Source organism: Rutilus rutilus, assembly GCF_951802725.1.
Source record: "Rutilus rutilus genome assembly, chromosome: 6".
Taxonomy (NCBI): domain Eukaryota; kingdom Metazoa; phylum Chordata; class Actinopteri; order Cypriniformes; family Leuciscidae; genus Rutilus; species Rutilus rutilus.
The window spans coordinates 32,306,281-32,331,258 of NC_140214.1; the positions used below are offsets into that span (position 1 = coordinate 32,306,281).

Below are 24,978 nucleotides of genomic sequence, written 5' to 3' on the forward strand. Positions count from 1 at the left end.
TGTTCACATGGAGTCTTGAAGGGAAAGGTGGGACCACAAGTGTCTGAAAGCTAATCTTGTGTTGATCTCGGTTTCTGATTGCGACAAACAACGTTCCTGCCAAAAACTGTATTAGTCTTTAGTTTGTGATGTGTCACTTGTGATGGAGATAAAATAAAAAAAATAGATACTCAAGTATCAACCGCATAACCTGAATCCTTGAGTCGTGTTAATTTCGTTAACGAAACCTATGATGAAAAATGTTTGTCAACGAGCTTTTTTCCCATGACTAAGACAAGACAATGACAAGATGACACAAAGGCCATTAAACGATAACTGTGACTATATCAATATATAATATCATTGACAAAAAAAGATGAGACTAAAATGAAATAAAAAAAACAAAACCGTTACAAAAACCTCTCTATTTTTGTCGAGAAAAAAAGAGGAGACAAAATATTACATGCTGCTTAACATGAGCGTTCATGTTTGTGGTTGCCAAATGTCAAGAGTTTAAATCCTAAAACAGATTTTCTGTTACATTTTCTCCCCAGCATTTTACTTAATCTTTGCAATCTGGCAACCATGTGCATGCGCTCTCTCTGCACTGCGGAATAAGAGCAGATGAAATTTCAAACAAATTAAATTGTCATTCAATCAGTCTGTATTTCTTCACGAGCAGTTTGTGCTGTTTGCTGCGACTAAATGCGATCAAACCTTTTCCGTGATGAACTGTATAAATCCAAACATAGATCTTGACTATTTTGTTTGCGATTGTGGTTGCTGAATTAACTGTTGTTTTAATAGTGAAATTCCTAATAGTAATTACAAACTACATTCATGTCTTTCTGTTTTCATTTTTGAGAGAAGTTTCTTGTTTTACCAGTTTTCATAATGTAGACAGAGAGTGTTAATTTATATGATAAATAGCCTATAATAAATCTGTACAGTAGACGAGGTAACCATGCGTATGAATTGACATTCTCCTGATTTGTACTTCTAGGTGAAAGTGCAATAATTCTGATGAAATGTAAAAAATAAATTTCTCAAATGACAACAATCATTGTGATTATAATTTTGAGTTGTTATTATTATTGATACTGATAAAGTTGTTATCAGTTTAACCATTATGCTAGCCTGGAAATCCAGACCTAAATCTAAAAGATTAATGGTCTGGCATCGACTAATGAAAATCAGCCAGCTCGAGGGGCGGCACCAAGCATGCATTTTAAAATCTCACTGCACGCAGTTGGATAACACTACGACCAATCACAACAAGCCCCAAGCTAACTGGTAGATTAGACTCTTGCCGTATCCGGTCGGCAAAACAGCAAAAACGCCCTTCTTGCAAAGGAACGATTCGAGCGCCGTCTTCTGTTCCTCTTTTAGGTAAAAAGCCAAGTCTAACTTGTTCATTGTAGTGGCCAAAGCAGTTTCAAACAACTGGTGTTCATCCATAGCCATCTTGCAATGTTTACTAATGACTTCGACGTCACAGCGCTGTCGTCATCTGTTTAGCTCGCCTCTGGCCCGCCTATATCAGATAACCCGATGTGATTGGTGCAGCTCGGATACTAGGGCATATTTAATGAGCATCATTACTCGACGCCAGTGTAAACTTGCTGAGCAAATTCAACTTGTGCTCTCGCGAGAACTCTGGATTTCCAGGGTACCATTATGCAGCATTATTGAAAATATGACAAAGTTTTCATTGACTAAAACTAGACTAAAATGCCCAGACATTTACCCCCGGTTTCACATAAAAGGCTTAAACCTAGTCCCAGACTAAAATGCATGTTTGTGCTGTTTTAACTGAAAGCAACTTGCACAGACATATCTTAAAATATGTCAGTGCCATTGTTTTGTCTCAAGATGCACATCAGAATTATATATATATTTTTTTTTCTAAGGCATGTTTATAGAATCTACTTAAATGTCCTAATTGAACTAAGGTCTAATCCTGGCTTAATCTAAGCCCTGTCTTTGAAACCAGACTTTTGTCAGCTAAAAGTTGACTAAATAAAAACAGGACAAGGATGCCTAAATAAAATAAAAACTAAGTACATTTGACACAGGACTAAGACTAAGAAAACAAACTTTTAAACTTAAAAATAGCTGACAAAATGAACACTAATCTTGAGTACGCCCCAGTGCATGACTGAGCTGGTGCCTGAATTCTGCATCTGGTGTTTTCAACAAAGCCCCCTCTGTTTTTTTCAAACACTTTCATCCTTTCTCCCCTCTTCCACTCACCACTTTTCCATTTGGTGTGAACCACTCTCCACGCTTGACCACGCCGAAGGAGCCGTCACCCAGTTTCTCAAAGAGGGCAAGGTCTTTTTCGCTGATGAGACAGGTGAGGGTCTGCTGCTGGCCGTCCAGCGGTGGAGATGTGGGGGAGGGTTTTCGGAAAGTACTGGCTGGCTGGGGATTAAAGTCTCCTTCTGGTCTCTTCCCACTGAAAACCTGAGGGATAACAACAACAAAGTCAAGATCTAGAGGTGACAAATAAAAGCCCTTATCAACACACATAACAAACCATCTTTTAATTGTGCACAGCTGGAACTGCATCGAATGTGTACCAGAAACTTGAGGATTCCTTGGCTAGTCTCTATTCCATTACGGTAATGATAACCACTAATATGGAACATCCCAAAACCAAAATGAAGGACAGCAGTAGAAATCACAACAAGAGAGAGAGACGGCGATTCTAGACAGAGCTACTCTTTCCAACTGCTTATCAGCTCGAGGCACTTTGTATGAGGAGCCTGTGGGTCGGCCGAGGAGAGCTGAGCTATCAAGAACCAGGGTGTGGGCTGAGGTAAGCCAGGGGCTGTAACTTAAGGGACAAGGAGGATTGGCAGCAACGGAAGGTGAAGGAGTGAAAGATAACCCTAACCTTTACCCAGTGTTACTCACTGCGCAGCTCGCGAGCCTCCTGTGGCTTGACAAGCTTTAATTTGTGGCTTGCATGGTGGTAAATAATAAGGTGATGTGATAATGCAGTCAATACATATATTTCATAAAAACATTAAAAACAAGTAGGGCTATAACATAACCCATTAAAATACTCTAAGTCTCTGCTATATTACAAATCACTTATATAAAAAAAAACAACCCAAAACAGCGGCATTACAAGATGGAAATATAGACTATAAAAGATATTTAAACTTGCTCTGCCTTTACGTCCATGACACTTGCTACGTTTACATGCAACTAAATAATTCATTAGTAATCGGACTGACGGCTCAATTGGACTGAAAAGCCTTCATGTAAACACCTTAATCGATCCGATTGAGCTCGATCCGAATGAAATTTCGATCGGATTGAAAGGGGTGGTTTATTCCTTTTCTAATCCGATCGAGAGAACATGTAAACACTTAATTGGATTGAAAACCGAAACTTTAAGGACTGCGCATGTGCAATGACGTAGAAATAGCGTAATGACGTGTGACGCGCGGAACAACCTGTTCTTCCTGTTGAATAAAGTGTCATATTAAATTAGTGTACCGTCATTCTAAAATTCTCCTTTCACTCAGCGTCTGTGAAGTGGAGCAGGACAACGTCCCACCAGTCCTTGTTTCAGATTCTTATCCACAGATGACTGGTTTTGGGCGTGGGGAGGGGCATTTTTACTAAGTGATAAATATAAGCAGCACGGCACAACAGTTCATCTGCTCATTATCTCCAAATTTTGACCAGGATAAATGGATATGACCAATGGATAAATATTAAGTCTGCTGTTTAAAACAAATAAAGAACCAATGTAGGAGAATGGTTATTAAGCGCAAACAGCGGGAAACTTTGTATATTTGTGCAGTGTGTGCATGTAAAATGTAGTCCGATTTGAAGCTTGTGACATATAAACACGCACATCAACTCGATTACTTGTTTAGCGCTCATTGTAAACACTACATTCAGATTCATCAATCGGAATGAATTCAGTCAGATTGAAACAAATGTTGTGGATGTAAACATAGCCGTGACTCACTGCGGAGTTGCCAGTTTTGGCGGCCTTTCCAGCTCTTAATGCCGAATGTGCTCTTGGATGGCGAGATACATGATGGGCTAATGTAGAAAAAAAAAAAAAAAAAAAAAACTAAGGTCACTCAAAATATATTCTGGGATGAGCTTTAAGGAAATCCTGCTTTTTTGTCATTAAGGGAAATCAACTAGTCTCAGTTACAAATTTGCCTGGTAAATGATAAAGAATGATTGTATGTTCGGGAATGGTAGATTGATCAGCAGACATGGTATTTATTACTGGATGTAACTTAATACTTTGCGGTAAAAGTGGTTCTCCTATTGACTCTGTCCTATCAGTGTGGCTCTCATGAAAAAAATTGTGAAGACCACTGCCCATTACCCATTAAAAACAGACAGACATATCAGACAGACAGAGATGATGCTGAAAAAAAAAAAAAAACAGAAAACAGAAAACAGAAATAGAGAAGGATGGAACGCAATGTCTCTAGCCTTGAGAGTGAGAGCCTGGATTTGACGGACAGGCTGAAAATAGAAAAATTGAACTGGGACCAGAGTGAATATAGAGGATCCAGACAGAGCCTTGAACCCCAGACTACCGCGTGATAACCGTACACATAGCAAAGATACATTACACACTGACAAAAGCCTCAATGAGTAACAAATCCAAACACATCTTTCTATCATGGTTTGGGACTTTCCAATGACTTCTATTGTTTTAATACTGAACCACTGATGTCTTCAGTCACCTTAACCCAAAAACTACCCCTCACAAAATCTTTCTGTCATTTTTACATTTTCATTAAGCGAATATTACTAAGTTTATTAAGCCGTTCCAAAAGTGGGAATTGTTGGCTGCTCTCCACAATATAGATGATTCAGGTTTTACTGTCAATGTAGTAATGCCACCAAAATTCAGTGACAAACACATAAATAAATAACAAAAAACATTATAGAAGTGGTTGGGAACCTGTCGCTCTTCGGCAAAAATCATCTCAGAGCGGCTCCGTTCACAGAACTGTTATCATTTACATGTGTGAAGCGTGTCTCAAACTCCATCTCTGCATATATGCTGAGAGTTTGGGTTGCTTAAAAATCAGTTTTGTAATGTAAAACATTTATACACCTACACCAACACAGGAGAATATATCAGTATGTTTCTAAATATGCACACTGTTCACTGCGATTTCAAAATAGAAGTTTAAACCCTTGCTCTGAGTTTGCATATTTTGATGTCCAGTGTCCACATATTCTTGTTTAAGAAATTACAGTGGCTGAAGCATTTCTATTGTGAAGAAGTGGCCAAATATTAAAGATTAAGAAAATATTTGGGTAACACTTTACAATAAGGTCTCATTTGTTAACATTAGTTTCAGTGTTTTCAGTGTTTGCTAATCCCGACCAATTTGCGTATGCACTGCTGTGCACAACACCAATCAATGGCAAACCACATATGTTTCTACGCTATGCTCATACTGTTTGGAAATGACAAAACCGTATTTACTTACAGATCTAGTTCTCACAATGTTCTGTTCAGCAGCTTACTTAGCAGCTCAAATCTGAAAACTTCACATGACACACAGCTCATATCTCCGTCTCTGTAAGTTAACGTGACACGCCTATGTCCAATGTACGCCAAACTGTACATTAAATCCCCTTACACTAACCCTACCTCTAAATCTACCCATCACAGAACACATTCTGCATTCGTACATAATTTTTTTGTTGTTGAAAAAACACAAATTCTGTATGATTTATAAGCTTGTTTGAAGTCCCCACCGGGATAGAAAAACAAGCACACACACACACGGTTTTATGCTGCTCAGGTGGGACCTTGAAAAACCCTGCACAACTAATTCCATAATAAACTATGGTATCTATTGTTTGTTGCATTTTTTTATTTTTTTTTATGAAGCTAAATTAAGTTATTGTTATTGAAATATTATTCGTAAATTAATAATAATAGTAAAATATTCGTTTTTGCATTGGCTCTTTCAAAAAACTATTGTCTCACCTCTTTGGTGAAAAGGGTTCCCGAGCCCTCCTATATAGATATACATACATATTTAAATGAAAGCAACATTTGAAACAGGAGAACACTTACTGAGGATACGTGTCAACTAAAAGCATGCCCACACACACACTAACAGTAGAGTGAGGAGGCAGATTACTCAGTCTGCTCTTGGTGCCAGGAACGGAAACAAACAGGTGTAATTTTAGAAAGCTCTCATCCAGGCCACTTCCTGTCGACCCAGGCCAATGCTGCAACTAAAGCCTCCACACAAGGGAGGAAATCGGTGTGTGTTTTTGTTTCATTATTTGACATGTATGAAAGAGCTGAGTGGAGGTTAAGTAGGTACAGTAGGTATCGTATTATCATATATTAATGCCTATTATCGCCGTGCTAGCCACCGCGGCAAAAATAAACCAGTCCCATTTCAAAGTCATTCGCGAAATGACCACCAGGTGTCGCAAAGGGACATTTTACAAAACAGTTGCAATTGCCGCATTTTGAAACGTAGTGTGGCTAATGTCAATTAACAGCAAGGATGAAATACTACAACTATGGTAATTTCCAAATAAACCTACAACAAACATGAAAAAAAAAAAAAAGAGAGCTATTGACATTTGCTGTACAATAACGCAACAACCTAATAGTGGTATAGTTGAAACTGCATGTTATAAAGTAATAATTTTATTATTAAATAAATAAATAAAATTTGGTTAATTTTGTTTAAACAAACGATACATACATACGATAGACTCTTTTTTGAATGAACAGTGAACTTGTATATCTGTATTTATAGAAATATATTATATTTAAAAAAATATAAAAAAACAGCACAACGTATTTAAAAAAAAAAAATCATTATTTCAACAAGAATTCACAAGAACAAGAATTAAATATATATAAACAAACAAAACAATAGAACAATCCTTAAAAGTAAATAGCCTATGCCGATTAGGCTACAAAAGAATTGGTTAAATTTAACGAAAGCAAAAATTAAATATGTCATAAATTTTAAACAGAATAGAACAAACTTTCAGAACAGAAAAATATAAACAAAGGTTAAAAATACAGACGACAACGATATATCCTATATTTCATATTGTAGACGTCGGTGGGCAACAGAAGCCTATTCCTCGGGAGAGCAGCGCGATAAACAAACAAACAAACAAAAAATACACCAAAAGACCATTATAGGCATATCTCGCAGTCAGTGAAAATCAATTAGGTGCAATGATGCTGATTATTTTTACTATTCTATTAAGGAATGAGACGAATGAAGAACGCTTCTCTCTCGTGTGAGCGAACACACTGACTGCTGGACAACCGAACTTCTGGGCTTTCTAGTAAATTCGTGGTCGAGTGGTAGAACTTAGGTTTCAATGATTTAGATGACACAGGTTCAAATCCCAAACAATCGTGGACTGTATTCCTACTGATTCCTGATTTCCTTCTGGCCTAAATCCCTGCTTCTGCTGAACATTATTTATACTCCGCCATTTTTTGGTCATATACTGTAGATAAGAGTACATAATTCAAAACTGTAAACTTTTATTCATGTACACTCACAATAGGCTAAACGACAAAACGTTTTCTGTGGTCTCGGTCTCCGGGAACTGCGCGTCTCAAAAATGAACCGAAAGCCACTTGCCTCAGCTCAGTCACAATAAGAAATATGTCTAAAGCTTTAAAGCTTTAAATGTCAAAATATTTAAAGAATGTTATCTGATTATGTAATCCATATGAAACCGAGAGGCACAGAGGATCTGCTCAAATATGTTTATCATGTGTATGAGTGCGTCCCAATGAGGAAAGGACAAGGCAAGAGTGAAAATCTGGCTCTAATTAAATGTAAATCGCCCTGAATTAAAATGTAAAAACAGATTTTTTTTTTTTGTCTAAATGTTGCAATATTGTTATTGTTGTAATTTAAATTCATAAATATTCTATAAATGTTATTTAGTTTAACAGCAGCACGAAATACCCACTGTGGTTCGAGATTTATTTGAATAAATAAAAATTACTGCCCTCTGCTTAATTCACAAATCGCACCCTGGTTTTAACGATCCAAAGATCCAGCCCGATTGAAAGATCCCTGTGGAATTGAATATTGAGTTGAAAAAAAATTTCATGACAACAAATGAACATGAGTTTGAAGTTTGTATTTCGTTTTGCTTGGAAAAAGCTGGCCTAAACTGAAGTAGCGTTTTAATTCTTGAATTAATGGAATATTTAGTTAATACACTTTTTTATGACAGAACTATGTAGTCTAAATGATTTAATTCCTTCATTATCAACACTTTAATAATGCTAATGTCTGCGACTTCTCTTTGTCTCAGAGCTCCTCTCCTCTCAGAGCCTGTGGGGGGTTTGGAGGGGCAGTTCAGTGGCTTTATCGTGGGGATGCAGGACAATAGCCTATAGGCTATATGTTAATGTCCCGCCTTTCATATGAAGAGTGTTGGATAGACAGCCTAATGATACAGAACAGGCAAAGGCAAAATTCCTTTCAGGATAAATCTCTCGATGTGTCCAAATAGGCCCTATCGTAATTAAATTATAAATATTGTAGCTAATGTATTTCAATATTTTTCATTAAAAAAAAAAAAATCTATTGAAGTGTTCAATCCAGTTGTTTCAACTGGTTTTGTAGAGTTTTAGAATGTTTGAGCAGTGTGTGTATGATTGTCAACAATCTGGCCTCACCTAAACATGAACTGTTGACGAAACGATACAGAGCGCTTTAATTCGCGATCAACCTCGTTTTATTGTAGCCTAAGGTGAATTAAAGTGAATTATTACAAGGCATTATTTTTCTTTGAAGCAAACAAGGTTAAATAATTTGTTACAGTTGTTTTTTGTAATTGGTGTGGATGACATGCAGTGATATATACAGTATTATCAGCTGTATGATGTGTTTCTACCCTGAAACATTTAATTTTAATAGAGACCCGGCTTGCGCAGTGAGGGAGATCTCAGCGCATCTGCGAGAGAGAGGCAAAGAAAAATGACCGATCTTAATTTATATTGCTTTGTAGGCTACTATTTTCATTTTGTACTGTTTTAATTGAACACAGAAAAGCTGCAATTTCTTTGGCAATACAAATTAAAAAAGTCACAAGAATAAGATTCTGTATTTCTCATTTTGCATCGCATATGGAAACGCTAAACTCGACTTGTTTTAAATAAATAAACTGTCCCGACTCTTTATTTAAACCGTGAAATGTGCAATGGGGTTTTAAACTCAATTAATTTTAGTCTTTTACATTTTCATTGGTTTTTATATTGAAAGCAATACAATTTAGTTAGTCTTATTTTTTTTGTTCAATGTATGGATCTGTTTTGAAAATTTTCTTTCGTTGCTATGGCTGGGTATCACTGTCAGTCATCTCAATTTCGTGAATGATTCACAAAACAATAATTTATCAGATTAAAGAAGAGCTTCATCATCTTCATTTTCTGGTGCGATCGGCTGATAATCTGCCTTCAACAGCACCTTCGGGTTTTGTCGTCTGTACAGCACAACAGAGGCTCAACTGGAATGTAGCAAATTTATGTTGTAATGTGCCATTATTAATTCAACAAAACGCCTGACTTTAATAATCTTTTACCTATTTAAGCATCAAGAACGGTAAAAACAAACGCTGTCGGCCAGCATCGGTTAACAGCATGTAGGCTACAATGTTATCTAAACGCCTATTAATAAAAATTACAGACAATCAATAACAAAGCTCCGAATTCAAATCAATAAATTAACATTTCAGAAGTTTTTATTTTTGACAAATAGCCTATTAAACTACAAACAAAATTATGAAGATGGTTGAGCTGAGATTCGAACTCAAATGCTTGAAGCACCGCGACGCACAAGCGTTGACCACACAGTTATCGCCTGGATGTAGTCCAGTTATCGTTTTATGTGCATGAACTTAATGTCTTATGCTTACGCAAAACCTCATTGATGTGACATTTTTCTATTGCACCATTTTATGTTGAAATGTTTTCATTATTTATTAAAGAAAATGATGCTAATCATAACAACATACTGTACGCCTATCTAATTCTTAAACACATGCATTAAACACAAATGCCGACTAACATCGGTTAGCAAGTCCTGACAATGTTTTAGGCTAATTTTACGATCATTTACTTTAAATTTATTTCACTGTTATGTTTCAGTTCATAAATCTAGGCCATCTAACAAATTAAAATAACAGGAATAAGACGCATAACCTTGATTATTCTGGTTGAGTACCAACTGTACATCAACCTGTGTGCATGTGCTACTTTCTGTGTGCCTATATACAGGTAGTAAAAGTAATGATATACAGTACACTCAGATGTGCAAAAATGTTACCTTTAGGGGTACTACATCTTTTCACTGGGGCAGTACCATCAAAGGGACAACTTTTGTATTTTATCGACCCTTAAAATGTTCATAGTAGTAACTTAAGGGGACATATTACTACTCTAATATGCACTATTTAGGGTCAAATAAGGTACAAAGTTGTCCCTTTAAGGGCACTGCCCCAGTGATATGTTGTTGTACCCCTAAAGGTATATGACTTTCACTTCTTTCTTTTTTTCTGACAAAGTAAAGATCTAGAAAATATCTGTGTGTGTGCTTCATTTAGCACAAGTGTGCAGTTTCTGGTGCCAAAGGTCAAGATGTCCTCTCATCCCACAGACAGAGGAATTTGCCCAGCAAATGATTTAGACAAGCAACCATCCGTCCGACCCTGCATGTATATCACTCCCACATACACACTTCCTTCAAAAAGCCCGTAAATGAGCGCACACAGTCTATCATCCTTAAATGTATTTGGGAATAGGAGATTAATGATGTGGCAAGTCAAACAGAGAAGAAAGAGACAGATTCATTCTGCGGTCTCTCTAATTCTAGTCCTGACTCCTGGCTCTTTGTACACTGTTACAAATGGGATAACACTGAAGCACAAATACACACTTTATACATAATACAAACACAGAAAAAGAAACATTGTAGTTGTATTAAACGAAGCAGAGCAGGGCGGACCAACATAAATAAACAGAAATGAATAAATGTGTGTTATAACTACAAATGCATTAACTGCTGTTACTATTTACTCAGGTTAAAACTGACTCTGGCTCCAGTGAGGTCTTCGGTCAGCACTAACCAGACATCTAGCCCTATGAAAACAAGTCTCACACAGAGGTGGCGCTATAACCGGCCACACGAAAACAGCTCAGAGCAAATAATACATTTATTCTGGTCAGTTTATGGTTTGTTATAAAAAATATTTTGGGCATAACAAGCCACTGCTTTTACACAGTCTGATTTAGCTCCTAGCTTATTTTTTCACAGCAAACCAGCATTAAAGGGTCTGCCAACCCTAAAACAGACCAAAAACCGACGCACCAAATTTGGCGCACCAAATCCTCCTCCTCCGTCCTGTCAGTCATCTCTCCTTACTCTCGTCACGTGATGAGTGAAATCTGACTCTTGCTGCACTGTGCAGCTCATGCTGTATGGAGCAGAGCAAACAATTTCATTTTATTATTGTAGTTGTCCAACTGAACCAAACTCTTGTTTTTATTTTTCTATACAAAAAAAAAATCTAAACGACAGTGGGGCGGTGCCGTGTAACACCAATAACACATACTACCACAGCAAGCCTACTGCCAAGTAGATTCAAAATGGTTAAAGCAAAAAGTGAAATAACAGAAATATTTTAAAGCAAGTACAAGGACATGCAGGGGGTTTCATGAACATTTAATTGATGAAACAAAGAAGTGATTCCCAGAATCAAACTTTCCAAACATATTGACCAAATAAAAAAGGTCTGTTAGTATCAGTTCAGTATTAATGATTCAGGGTTCACTTTATACAATTAAAATATTGTTAAATTATCAAAGTATCATCCATAATTTATTTTGGCAGAATGCAGTAAACTATGCTTTATAAATTTTAGTCTGACCTACAGAATCAAGCACTAACTTAATTTCCTCTGAATTCTGAATCTATCGTCAAACACGCGCACGCTTAAAATGCACACACAAACCCCAGAGAAAGGCCCACATTGTGCCGATTTATTGCTTGTGTCTAAGGCCAATTTGAGGCTCTTCCTGCAGCATTTGATGGACCATTAACCTGGTTAGTGCTTTAGTGAGTGAGCGGCAGGCCTGAGTGGACATTTCCTGCTTCAGCACTCAGTGACCAACTACATAAGATAAAAAACACACACACACACAACATATAGAAATTAAGACAGAGAGGGCTCAATTTCTGAACTGCTCGGCTCCATGAACAGCGAGTTATCTTTTAAGAAGCATCATGACTGACCTCAGCTTGACAAAAGCAATCGCATAAGTTATGTTGTGCAAAAGATGAAAGGCTGCTGAAATAGTCTAGGTCAAGTGCTTTAAATGTTTATTCCTTTCAGGTTCAATAAGACAAGTGAGAGACTGTAAAGCGCTTGAGGGACAATGTGAGCTGAATGACCAATGACTGAAGTGAAGTTCTTGTCCGGATGTGTGTTTGTGTGTGGGACCTGACCTTGGACTAGAAGTCTCATTAATCTGTCAGTACGTGTGAGGAAGGCTGATGACATACCTTGCTCATCCAAGACTTGCGCTTGCACATGGTTTTTCTCCTCTTCACCACCTCCCACAGCCGTCTTTGCCCTATCAAAGAAAGCAAATGAGAGAATGTTATTTTATGAATATTGCGGTTTCAGAACAAGTTCAGCTTTATCAACAGTGACATTGTGACATGCTGACAATTACCACAGGTAAAAAAATTACTTGCTGTATTCTTCAATCAAGCAAACATTGTGGTTACAGTAAAAGACTTACAATGTGTATGAAGCAAACCAATGAACTTGAATAAAAATTCAAATGGACAATGTTTAGTAATAGTGTAATAAATTGCTTACTACCTGTGCAAAGTTGTGAAGCTGATAAACCTTGTAATTGTCACATGATATGTGCAAAGACACTAGAAAGGGTTTTCGGTTTATCCACCCTAAGGAATTACTTCTGTAATAAATTAACGTAAATGTATCCACATAGAACAGAGTTGTCTCAAGGGTAATTTAGATAAATTACAGCTCAAATAACATTTTTGTACAAGTTTAAACCCTCCAGAATGCTTTGTCCAATGGAGCAACATTACAATAAGTGATTTTGCTTGATTTTACAAACTGAAGAATGAGTCAAATCACCCTCTGTAATCAATCCTGTCAATGCAGCTTAATCCAAAAAATAATTTAAACACTTGACTTCTAATTTCAAACCTATTTCTGCAAAACAGTTCCTGTTTAGATAAAAAAGCTGAATCAGGGAAAGAGAAACCGAAAGAAACTGAAAAAGAGTGAGAAGGTAAAATAGGACGTGCCAAAAAGAGGTAAAAGTGAGAGTAGTAGAAGAGGCGTGTAATGAGCTTGAGATGGGCAATAATCGGGCCGGCTTAAGGGAAATTTCAAAATTCACTTCAGGTATCACAAAGGCTCAATGTGCATGACTTATCTGACAGACTTTTAAAACTACTGCTGGGTTTACCAATGTAAAAAACAAAACAAACAAAAAAACAGGTCTTTGTCATTCTTAGATCAGGCTTCACAAAGCTCTACCTTTAGTGATTTTTTTTTCATAATAATAATATATATAATATAATACTAGCATGTAGTTGTCAAGTTTTAAGTTTAATTTTAAGTCTAAATAAGTCAAGGAAAAAGTCAGTAATAAAATTAAGAAAAAAGAAACATTAAACGTAATAGACAACACTGATTTGTTTTGGGGTTTTTTTTCCACTATTTTCAGTGTTGCTGTGGCAGATCTATGGTCTGCATTTACATGACTCATGTACAATGCTCAGACCTAAAAAAAATAAAAAATAACAAATGTCAATTAAAATCATAAAAAATTTGGTTTGCATCTCTGCATAAGTGTTGATGCCAGATCTCTGTGTGAAGTGCTTGTGGAAATAAAGCTACAAGCAAAACACCTTGGTTGGACTCACCGGGCCGGCCCATACCAATCTTCTCCAGGTCCTCATTCTTCACATAGTCAAAGTGTGAGAGACGTGTAACGTTGAGCTCATCACGGATGCGCAGGAAGTACTGCTGCAGTTGCACTTCCATCAGCAGCTCCAGCAGCCACTCAGTGCCCTCCTCACACTGCATACTGCTGCCCAGCTTCTGCACAGAAAGACACACACCAATGAAGTCCACAGAGCGATTCCCCATAGGCCATGACTCTCCCAAAACACCAGAAGCAAACATGTTCAAGCCATTCCCAACTAAATAAATTCCCTAACCACTAGGCTAGCCAAAAATAAAAAGTGGTGTCCATCTAGACGGCAACAAGTGACCAAGTCCAAAAGTGTGATTGAGCATTTAACATGCTATTAATGATTCAGCTCAGAGTATGCGGCAACAACAGCTCATAAAAAAACTATACAGTTGGCTTTCACTGTTCAACCGTGGCGAACATCTGGTAAGCATACACGCACACACACACACACACACACACCTGAAGTTCATAAAAGACAGATGGCATTGGCCCTGGCCCAGGCCACATGTGCTGAGTCGCTCTCTAAGCTTTTTAATTCCTCCCAAAAGAAGCATCTCCACACCTTCAAAACTAACCAGCTAACACAGGCCTTACCTTTCCACAGCAGCTGCTGCATCTCCAATTCCACTTCTGACCCAATTAAAAACGTTTCCATAAAAATCATAAGCACTCAATTCCCAAGTCCCAAAGTCCTTATCACCTTTCAAAGAATGAACATCCACACTCCCTTTAAGCTCCTGTTTTGTAACAAGGGGAACAGATGAATGGAACAGCAAACGGATGGAAGAACACTGGCACTGGTGCTTGGAAGCTCTGGGACAACTAAAAGTGTGCTACTGTTTTCCATAGTCTGCTTTTGTGCTTGTTCATGTTTCTGTTGGAGCGTATTGGACATCAGCTGCTTTCAATTTCCAATCTCTCCCTCCCACTGCACTCCTTCACACTGGTGTTCTTTCACTGACACACTTTCCTTCTCTGGAGGCCTTGTGGTCAGTCACGTCTTAACAAAATTAAGGCAATAGGGAGGAAGCAGAACAATCTTGCGATCAGAGAGACTGCAGAACCTCCTTGCCCTTTTAAATGACATTGTGCGCTTGTGCAATCATGGAACTTTTACGCTTTTGTTCTTGAGACTTTTACATACAATGAAACTGCATATGGTGTGTGCAGCTAACTATAACAGGCTGTTAAGATTGCATACTGTAAATGACAAAGCTTACAAAAGTAAGCTGATTGTAATGCTTCAGACAGAATCAGTTCACTCAATATGCAATGCCACAAAGTGACGAACCAGCAGCTGTGAGGGATTGTAGGGTAAAATTTATCTTGATGTGTTGAAATTGAGGCTGTTAAATCAAAGTTTTTAATCAAATTATTTACATGATATGCCAATTAATTACAAATAAACAATTTCTGAAAAAACACCTAAATGAAAATAATTCAAAAGACATTGCACAACTGTGAAAGAAACAAACATCTGATCTAACAGGGGGAAAAATTAATTTAATAGTCAATATATTTTGTTTGTTTATTCGGTCACTGGCTTACAGTCCACAACAACCCAGTCAATTGGTTTCAATCAATTGAGTTGTGTCAATTTGTCAAAGTTAGACTAAGAGGCTGTTCACTTCACACAGGATGTGTCATTGTGTACTGTCAGTGCTCTTTTTAAATAGTTGGTCTATGCGCAGACAGAAGTCTTCAGATGTTGCTGATTTGTGAAAGAGGCGGAAGCTTGCCAAGATGTGTGTGTAAAACAAGGGGTTACAAAGTCGACAGGTTTCTTGAATGAGTGTCAGGAAGGTTAGAGAGCATAAGAAGTCTTTTGTGGCCAAAGTGCTTCCTCTGTTGATGCATGAAAAGTCATGGGTCATAGGGGTCAGGGCCTTTTTGACATTCATTTAACCATCAATAACTTTCAGAATGTAGTCACACACTGAAACATGTGTGAAGTTCTCTCTCTTTCATTCTCTCTTTTACTATAAGTATGAGCATTACTAATAGTAGGGCCCTATGATTTCCATGATACAGAGATAAAAAAAAAGCCATACAAATGTAATTTACTGTATATTGCTGAATGTCACAGAATTTGAATTAAGAATCCAGTAAAAATTAAACTGAAAACACAGAATTTAGGAACTCATTTCATAAGGCCCCATAATAGTGATGCTTGCCTTAGCAAGTGCCACTAAAAATAGCTAAGTAGGAGTTAATATTGACAAAATAGAGGGTCACAAATCCAAATGACTAAACATCTACAAGCACCCACATCCCTCCCCACACATTGAACTTCCCAGCAACATTTCACACTTCACACTGGGAACAAATCCAACGTCATGTCCAAATATGGCAATAGTTCCTGTCTACTTTGCTTGTTTGCAAACTTAAAGGTCTTGATGCAAAAGTTCAAATCTCTGAACTAGGGGTGTGCGATATACATGATAAACCGATGTTTTGGACCATCTTGCTGCACAGTCACAAACTATTTTCGACTATCTTGCTGTGTCTTATTATTTGAATGCGTTTTTAAGCCTACAAGGCATAAGAGCATAAGTTAAAAAAGTTATGTTTCATTGAAAGAGAACTCATTTCAGTATATGTGCATCTGAGAGATGATTTCTGTGCGCACACACCTTGAAACGCGCACACAAAGCCGCAGCTCATAAAGCATGCGAGTACTGAACTGAGTTGTTTTTGGTGCTTTATTGGGCTTGAACGGTCAAATGCACACACTTGTGTGACAAAATGCCCCTGTTTTCTAGGGCTGGGCAAAACAAAAAGATTTTTCGATTCATTTTATTAATTTTTTTATGTGGCCGATTCGATATCAATTCTCAAAAGCCCCTAATACATATTTTTTCCCGTATTTATTTCCACAAACATTGAACAAAATCTGATTGATGTTAATCCTATTACTAGTCTTCTCCACTAGATGTCATCCTCTTATTTACCTTGCGAGATTTTACGGCAGGGATCCTGTCATTCACTCAGTGCCTAACATGGTGGATACAGTTTCGCCTTTCAGTGTGAAAGACGTCCAAGACAGTTGAAGGACCTGTCAGTGTCCCGATCGGGCCAGTGCTGCATGGTCACGATAATTTATCATTTGCAAGTGTTTTCAAACCTTGCCAATTTAAGCATTCAAACGAAAGAACTCGCTCGAGCTGTGTGAGAAAGTTTGTGAGCGCACACACCATAAGCGGAGGGCAGGGGTGGAAGTAACGAATTACAGCTACTGTAAGTAGTTTTTCGGGTACTTGTACTTTGAGTATATTTTTAAATATGTAATTTTACTTGTACTCAAGTACATATTAAGCTAAGTAATCTACTTCGCTACTTGTAAAATCACATTTCGTTACTGAGTACAATTTGAATTGATATTCAAATCTTTGACCGGCATTTCGGTAGCCAATAAAAATATCCAATCGTAAACGGACCAATAAAAACCCTGATATTTGGACTGAAAAAAGCCACCGCAGCCGCAGGTTTTGAAGAGCTGATCATAAGTGAAGGAGGCAAGGAGCTCAGAGTGATTAATGGACTGAAAGTTTGGAGAAACAACAAACTACATAGTAGTGTTGTCAAAATATCTATATTTTGATATCGACACTGAAATATCTGACAATACTCAATATCTGTTCCAATACTCATTTCCTGCAGTATACATACCGATACCAGCTGCGTGTTCTCATTCTCTCATCTCTCCGACAGTGAGTTTGACACACCCGCCTCCTCTCCGCATGTTTTGTGCATTATTTTATTCATACCCGCAGGTTTCTATGGCATATTTTAATTGCAAATGTCGCGAGCGCAATATTGTAACGCGAGGGCGCATGTATTTGCAGAAAACTGGACGCAAACTCTCAAATATAGGAATGAACTGGACCCAGATATTGAGTGTGCGCTCATGTGTCATGTCATATGCAATCGCGAATCTCTCCAAGTGGTTCTCACTGCAGAATCAAATGACGTCAAGCTCCAATCTCTCCATGATCTTGAATTAAACGTTGTCAAAAGTTATCGATGAAAATGCTACAGGAAATCATATTGGCTGTAAGTGAAATGCACCAGGAAGACATTCAACAATCAAAGGTGGATCTTTATTTTTATTTTTTTATGTAAACGTATGATAGAAATGTTTCGGAATGAGGCATTTGTATGATTTGTACATGTAAATAACCTAGTCTGTCTAACTGCATTACTACATTGTACAGACATTACAGGTCAAACCACACTGATGTTCGATTTATCTAAATAAACAACATATTATATGGCTCTTAAAGGGAGATTTATGGCTCCCAAAAATGTAAATTAGCCCATGATTTACTCACCCTGAAGCCATCCTAAGTGTATATGACATTCTTCTTTCAGACGAATACAATCGGAGTTGTATATATAAAAAAAAAGTTCTGGCTCTCCCAAGCTTGATAATGAGAGTGAATGGGTGTCTGTCTTTGGAAGTCCATCAATGCGCATTTATTCATGATTAAAGTGCTTGACACAGCTCTCCGGGAGTTAATAAAGGCCTTCTAAAGGTGAAGCGATGCGTTTTTGTAAGAAAAATATCCATATTTAAAACTTTATCGACTAAAATAACTAGCTTCCGGGGTTTGCGCAAAAGTATAACGTAGTGTCAATAAAATCATTAATTTCAGTATCTATCATGTTATAAATGAAAATTTGAGTATTGCATCTCAAAACCCTCGGTATAATATATAATTTACAGCAATAAACACAACCTATTTTTGTCATTTTTATGACTGACTACTTTGACGCTCTTAAACTCAGAGATAGATTCTGCGACTTCAGCCGGGGTTTCACAGGCGGGGTCACAATTACTCACCCTCATGTCATTCCAAACCCCGTAAAACCTGTTCATCTTTAGAACACAAATAAAGATATTTTTGATGAAATCTGAGTGCATTCTGACCCCACATAGACTGCAATGTCCACTTTCAAGGCCCAGAAAGATAGTAAAGACATCATGTGAGCACACCGACGCATGAGTTCTGAGCCGGCGTTCTGACGAAGAACCCGGAAGCGCTGCACTCGTGAACAGCATCAGAGAAGTGAAGGGAAGAGAAGAAATTGTTGAAAAAAGTTATTTTGGTGTTTTTTGCACTCAAAACTTTTCTTGTTGCTTCATAACATTTAGGTTGAACCACTGTAGTAACATGGACTATTTTAACGATGTCTTTACTACCTTTCTGGGCCTTGAAACTGCTAATTACACTGCAGCTTTATGTGGGGTCAGAAAGCTCTCGGATTTCATCAAAAATATCTTCGTTTGTGTTCCAAAGATCAACGGGTTTTACAAGTTTGGAACGTTTTGAGGGTGAGTAATTAATGACAGATCTTTCATTTTTGTGTGAACTAACCCTTAAACACACACTGCATTTATTTTGAAAACCTCAAATGTATATAAAAACACATTTGTTCTTATTTTATTACTGACTGTTTACTTTCTTTTTTGCAAATTCAATTCAGTTTGAAATCAAGCTTCCTTGTGCTGTGTGTGAGGTATTGCAACAGAGTTACCCTATTGTAATGTTTAAGTTAGATTATTGTAATGGTTATTGATCAATATGTAAACAAAAGCCTAAATTAAAATCCGTTCATCGTATAAAGTTGACGTGTCTCTTCAGAAGACTTGAATTAAACTTTCCATTCAAATATATTACTGTTACAATGAGTTTTGTACTTTTTGAAGCTTGAAAATAATGATTGCCTTGACAAAATGGATGGACAATTTTGATATAAAAATATTTAGTATGTGGTGGTTTTCCCGATGGTATTGAAAATTATACTGAATATTCACATTTTTCAAGGTCTCATATTGAAGTTAGAAATTCCAGTATTTTCAGTACTCTTTCCACCACTGGCGGAGGGTGTGTTCTTAATTTTTGCTCTTAATGTTAATCAAACTACAAAAGAGAAAGAAATCACTCCCTAATCTTCACTGAATAGGGTTTTTGTAACTTTAATAAGGATTTAACTTTAATGTGTACAGTGAAGATTATTTGCAATTTATATTTGTTAGTAGTTTTAGCTGTGGTATTGAAATTGGAATCGAGAACTGTTAAATTTTACTGTTATCTAAAATGTTGGGTGTCATAACCTTATTACAATAGAAGACAAAAACAACAAAAACAATAACTATTTTATTCATTTATTACTTTTTTTTGTGGTGGGGCCAGTGAAAATTTAATCATTGAATTCATTCAATCGAATCGAGAATTGAATCGAATTGAGATCGTATGATTCGGAATTGAATCAGGACACCTGTATCAATACCCGAGTATCCTCATAAGTTGTTTATGTCTTAAGTAAACGTAAACAGTTTTGTTGTAAAGCAGCCTAACATTAACATGTTAAATCCAACAATCTCACATTGATCTTGTCTGAATCACTTTTGTAACTTTCATAAGAATTTAAATTAGAAATACATACATTGTGTCAAGTGATCAATTTCTAGTGCTTGAAGTTTTTCAGGTTTTCTATTGTAGTTTGTCCTATTTCTTGTAAACCGTTTTTTTGTTTTTATTTTATCATTGATTTTTTTTTATATACTTGTGTTAGTTAGACAAGTATTAGTTTTTTTTTTTTGTGATATTGAAATTGGTGACAAGAATTATGAAATTTCAATGGTATCAAAAAAATATATATCAAAAACTCTGAACATACAGGAAACATCTCTCCTGTGAAAAAGATTAGGGGAAATGTGTGAAAGAGGAAACCAGGTCTCTTTAGAGACTTCTAGAAAGTGTTCATTGAGATGAGTAGCTGATGATGGAGAGGGAAAACACTTGCCCTGTGGGCAAAGTGGGTCAATGTGTAGTTGCTGCCAGCAACGTGTCTGTCAAAACTACAGAGTGAAATCTGTTACAACCTTGTCTTTAATATGAAGGCTCGTAGTCTGACAAATCCATCTGCTAATTCAAGCAAGCAATGAGTCCTCACAGCCACAGTGGCAACACATCCATAAAATGTCTGGCTCAATTGTGATTTTTATTTTTTTTGGTGTCTGAACCACCTGATCTTGAGATTGATATGTGGTCATGAAGGCTGCATCCCAAAACTTAACTTTTATTTCAATGCATCCTTACAAGTAACATGCTAAATAGGAACTGTTTTTGGTCTTGGTACAATGACCGTTGTAAGTCTCTGTGAGTATAGTTAGAAGCTGGAGTAAATGTCCTTCATGATTCTGAATGGATTATTAGAGTAGATTTTTTACATTTTCTATTTGCTTAAAATGTGCATCAAGTGGCAGTTTGCATTCTTATATTCCATCTGTGAAATTTTTAATCACTGGTGATGTGCACATGCTTGATATGCATATTTATGGTCATTACATTGTCAGCTTTTATAGTCTTGCACAATGTGCTTTGCATTTAAGATGCTGTTACATTAAAAAGAGTTCTTTAAAAACAAAATATATACATCTTGAGATTTCAGTATTGCGTTCAACTTTGTTTTGCTCCTTTTTGTGTCCAGTTCTTTAGTCTGAGCTACAGGCGCCAATCCAAAACTGAATTCAGCCTATAATTATAATTAATATTCATAATAATATGCATCATGGTATTATCATTTTAAAAATACAGTGGTGCTGCTAGGATTCAGAAGCTTGGATATTACCCAAGCACAGGTACACTACAATGCTAGTGGCAACAAATTAAGCTTGTGCAGTGTGAAGTGTTAGAAAGCTGTAGCCTCTAATCCCAAGGGAACTACATCCATGGCCCTTGGGCTAAGGCCACGAGTTACAACCAAGAGTGGTTACACCCTTCACACAAACTTAAGAAAAAACATTACAAGAGTGAATTAATAGATGTACACTGAATAGTATATGCATGTCAAACAAACAAAACACAGACACCTGACTGCTGAGACTGCATACATAAATAAAGGGTGGACTGTTAGGACAAGTTATGCAATGTGAAGGTCTGATGTATTGTTGGGGATAAGGCTCTGGTATGATCTGATGATATCCATGCACACAGCTAAGCTCTGGCACATGTGTAAAGGCATGGTGTGGTTTCACACCAACACAGATGCTGAACTAACATGTCAGTCCTGAAATTCCCAGATCCATTATTCATACTGAAACCTAGCATGCTCTGCACAAGAGAATAAAAAACAGACTTACTCTGTACACATGGAAATGAGCAAGAAAAGGGAATGATTTTTTGAGCTTGTCAAAACGACGCATCTTGAGTTCTATGAGACAATCCACAAAAAAAGTCAAGCTAAGCGTCCGAGACTCTTTTGTTGGAGAACAAGGTCCGAGATGAAGAGACACCACTCCAAAACTGTGAAGGTCTCCTCAGTTTGAAGGTCTCCTGAAGTTGAACAGCCCACATACTACATTCCATCACGGGCAATCCACATTAAGCTCCTTTAACCGAAGATCACTGCTAGTCTGTAGAACTTGTATGCAGGGGGGACCATGTGGGGAAAGGCAAGAAAACACCAGAGAGCGGTTCGCCAAAGGGAACTGTTCACTTGGCAGCCTAGTTAGAACATCTCAAAACAAGTTTACACTGAGGCTGTGGAACGAGTCAGAAGTCCAGAGTCAGAGTGCAAGGTGAAGTCCTTATTGCAAAAATATTTTGCAGAATGTGGAGTCAGTTTCCTCAGTTGCCAATTCCTCTATCCATTTGCTCAGTCCACCAACCAGCTATTAATAGGACGGTTTCTTCTATTCCCAAATCCCTCACTCAGATGACAGCCACAGTGAAAGTGATAAGAGAATCAGAAGAGCTGCAAAGCCCAGACAAAGTCGTCCCTAAGTGCTTCTGTGGTCTGCTTGGAAGAGGTACTGACTTTTTTTTTTTGTCTTTTTGCATGTTTGTGTCAGAGGGGACGTGTTGTTCTGGAGCAGGAGGAGCGTCTAGGACTTTCTCTTTTTCTCTCCCCCTAGTGCGTGACTGTGGAATTCCTGCAACTCGCAAACAGACGCTGGGGAAGTGCCCCTTCTCTTTCCCTCCCTCTCGCTCTCCCTCTCCCTCTCCTCCCTCCATCAGCCTGTGCCCGGGACAGAGAGACTATGGTATTCGGATGGAGGAGCATTTGATCGTGAGCCAAAAGGTCAGATTTAACTGCAGGACGGAGAGCTCATTTCCTGTGTTCCTCCCATATGTTGGGCTTTTAACAAATCCCCCTCCTGAACACCACCATATCCCCTCCTATCTCTGGCTCTCACCACATCTTTCTTTTATATTCACTCTCTCTCCCACTCTGCTCTCAACTCCCACATGGCCTGACTTTTCTTCTTTATTTGGTTCGTGGCATTCTCCTTCCTCAATCCCTCTAAAAACGTTATCTCAACCTCTAGTAAACAAACACATTCAGAATTTTATCTCCTTTCTCTTCCCCCTCCGAATGTTAAGGGGACATTTTGGCTTCATCACCCCTAGCAGAATAAACCATGTTTTATTTACGTCCTTTCTCCCTCCCTCCTTCCCCATTCGTTCATCAGGCCCACAGACTAAACCAGATGTGCAACATTTTAAGGGATAAACAAACTGTACAATGCCGGTTGAACTGTGGAGGTGTTTTTTTTTTCCAGGAGCAAAAGGGAAGATGAGGTGAGCAAGGACAGATGCAGTAAAGCCGGGCCCTATGTGTCATAAACAGTCTGCCTCCAATTACTGCCCTGAAACAAAGAATTTCCAGCGCCGCTTCAGACCGAGCGGCTAATGTAGTAGGAATTTTCTGGAGACTTATCGAAGAACGAGCTTTATTTAAGCAAGAGAATGGGAAAAAAATTGGTAGTGCTAGCACAGCTGTGAAGGAGGGGAAAGTGTGTGTCCCTGTGACTGAGCTCAGACATTTGTTTGAAAATTTAAACCAGCTGTTCACATGTAGGTGTCGTCGTGTCTGGTCAATTTATCTTACAGAGGGTTTTTTTGTCCCTTGCCAAAGTGACTTGTGGCTCACTCATGGGGGGTATTAAGCAGGGGTGTTGAAATTAGTCGTTGTATCGATGCATTGCAATGCGGACGTGGGCGATTCTGCATCAATGCAGTAATAGACAATCGATTACAGCCTACTGATGTTTCTCTGACGTCATTCGTCACATACGCGCTTCTCGCGCTAGCGTAAAATGGCGGAGGGAGGCAAAACACGAAAGCGAGTAATAAAAAATGCACCCACTATTTAAAAATTTACAGCGTGTGCGAGTGTGTGCATGTGAGCGTTATTGTAACTTAAGTACACTTGACAGTTTCATGCGCTTTTAGTATTTACCAGTGTTTGTTCTAAATGGTCCAATTGTCTGCTGTGTTCAGACTTAAGTTCAAACTTAAGACTTAAGTTTGATGTTTGCTACATTAAGGAAGTGAACTTTCTTGGAGCAGATACAGTACAATAAAAAGGGAGTTCATATATTTGACTGCTTGTATTCATTGATGAAAATGTAGGTATGTGCAGTAATATTGAAAAGTGAGGATGATATTGAATCGAAGACATAATTGAATCGTCAGACCAGTGATGATTCACAACCGTAGTATTAAGACAATATTTTCTGTAAAGCTGATGTAAAACATCACACACTGTGAAAAGTGCCATACAAATAAAACTGATTTGACCTGAGGACATAGGCGTAATTTGCGGGTGGGACGGGTGGGACATGTCCCCACCACTTTTTGCCAGGGTCAATATTGCCCCCACCACTTTTTAAAACATCTCGTGGCACGAATGTACCAATTCTACAAATAAATAAAACATCTCCAGTTAACTGGCAGAGCATTCATTTCGTTCGTTTTTTAAATAAAAGACGATCTAGAGCTGAAATGTGTTTATTTAAATCAAGTGATCAAAGTGCTCGTTGCCGCTGCGATCAGTTGCGCGGGCATACAGTGTTTTCTCGTGTGGCTCGCGCACACGCCGCACTGTCTTCACTCGGACGCGCACTTCAATCCGTTGCGGATACTCTCTATTCGTTCTGGTGAAAT

The 24,978-nt window shown here is 37.8% G+C and overlaps 1 protein-coding gene across 9 annotated transcripts in view; it reads right to left on the reverse strand.

The window, feature by feature from the left end:
• Positions 1-24,978, reverse strand: part of tnk2b (tyrosine kinase, non-receptor, 2b) — a gene marked incomplete at its 3' end in the record, with an annotated part of 98,241 nt that overhangs the window by 22,657 nt on the left and 50,606 nt on the right. For 2 of the 9 annotated variants that reach the window (XM_084411548.1, XM_084411555.1), the window contains exons 1-4: positions 22,170-22,378; positions 13,953-14,145; positions 12,561-12,631; positions 2,233-2,445 (exon numbers count right to left, since the gene is read on the reverse strand). In XM_084411548.1, the coding sequence (XP_084267674.1) occupies positions 2,233-2,445; positions 12,561-12,631; positions 13,953-14,145; positions 22,170-22,232 (540 nt within the window). In that variant the 5' untranslated portion in view covers positions 22,233-22,378. Of the gene's footprint in view, positions 1-2,232; positions 2,446-12,560; positions 12,632-13,952; positions 14,146-22,169; positions 23,114-24,978 lie in introns of those variants that run through there. The other 7 variants (XM_084411554.1, XM_084411552.1, XM_084411553.1 and 4 more) reach the window with 5 other exon arrangements.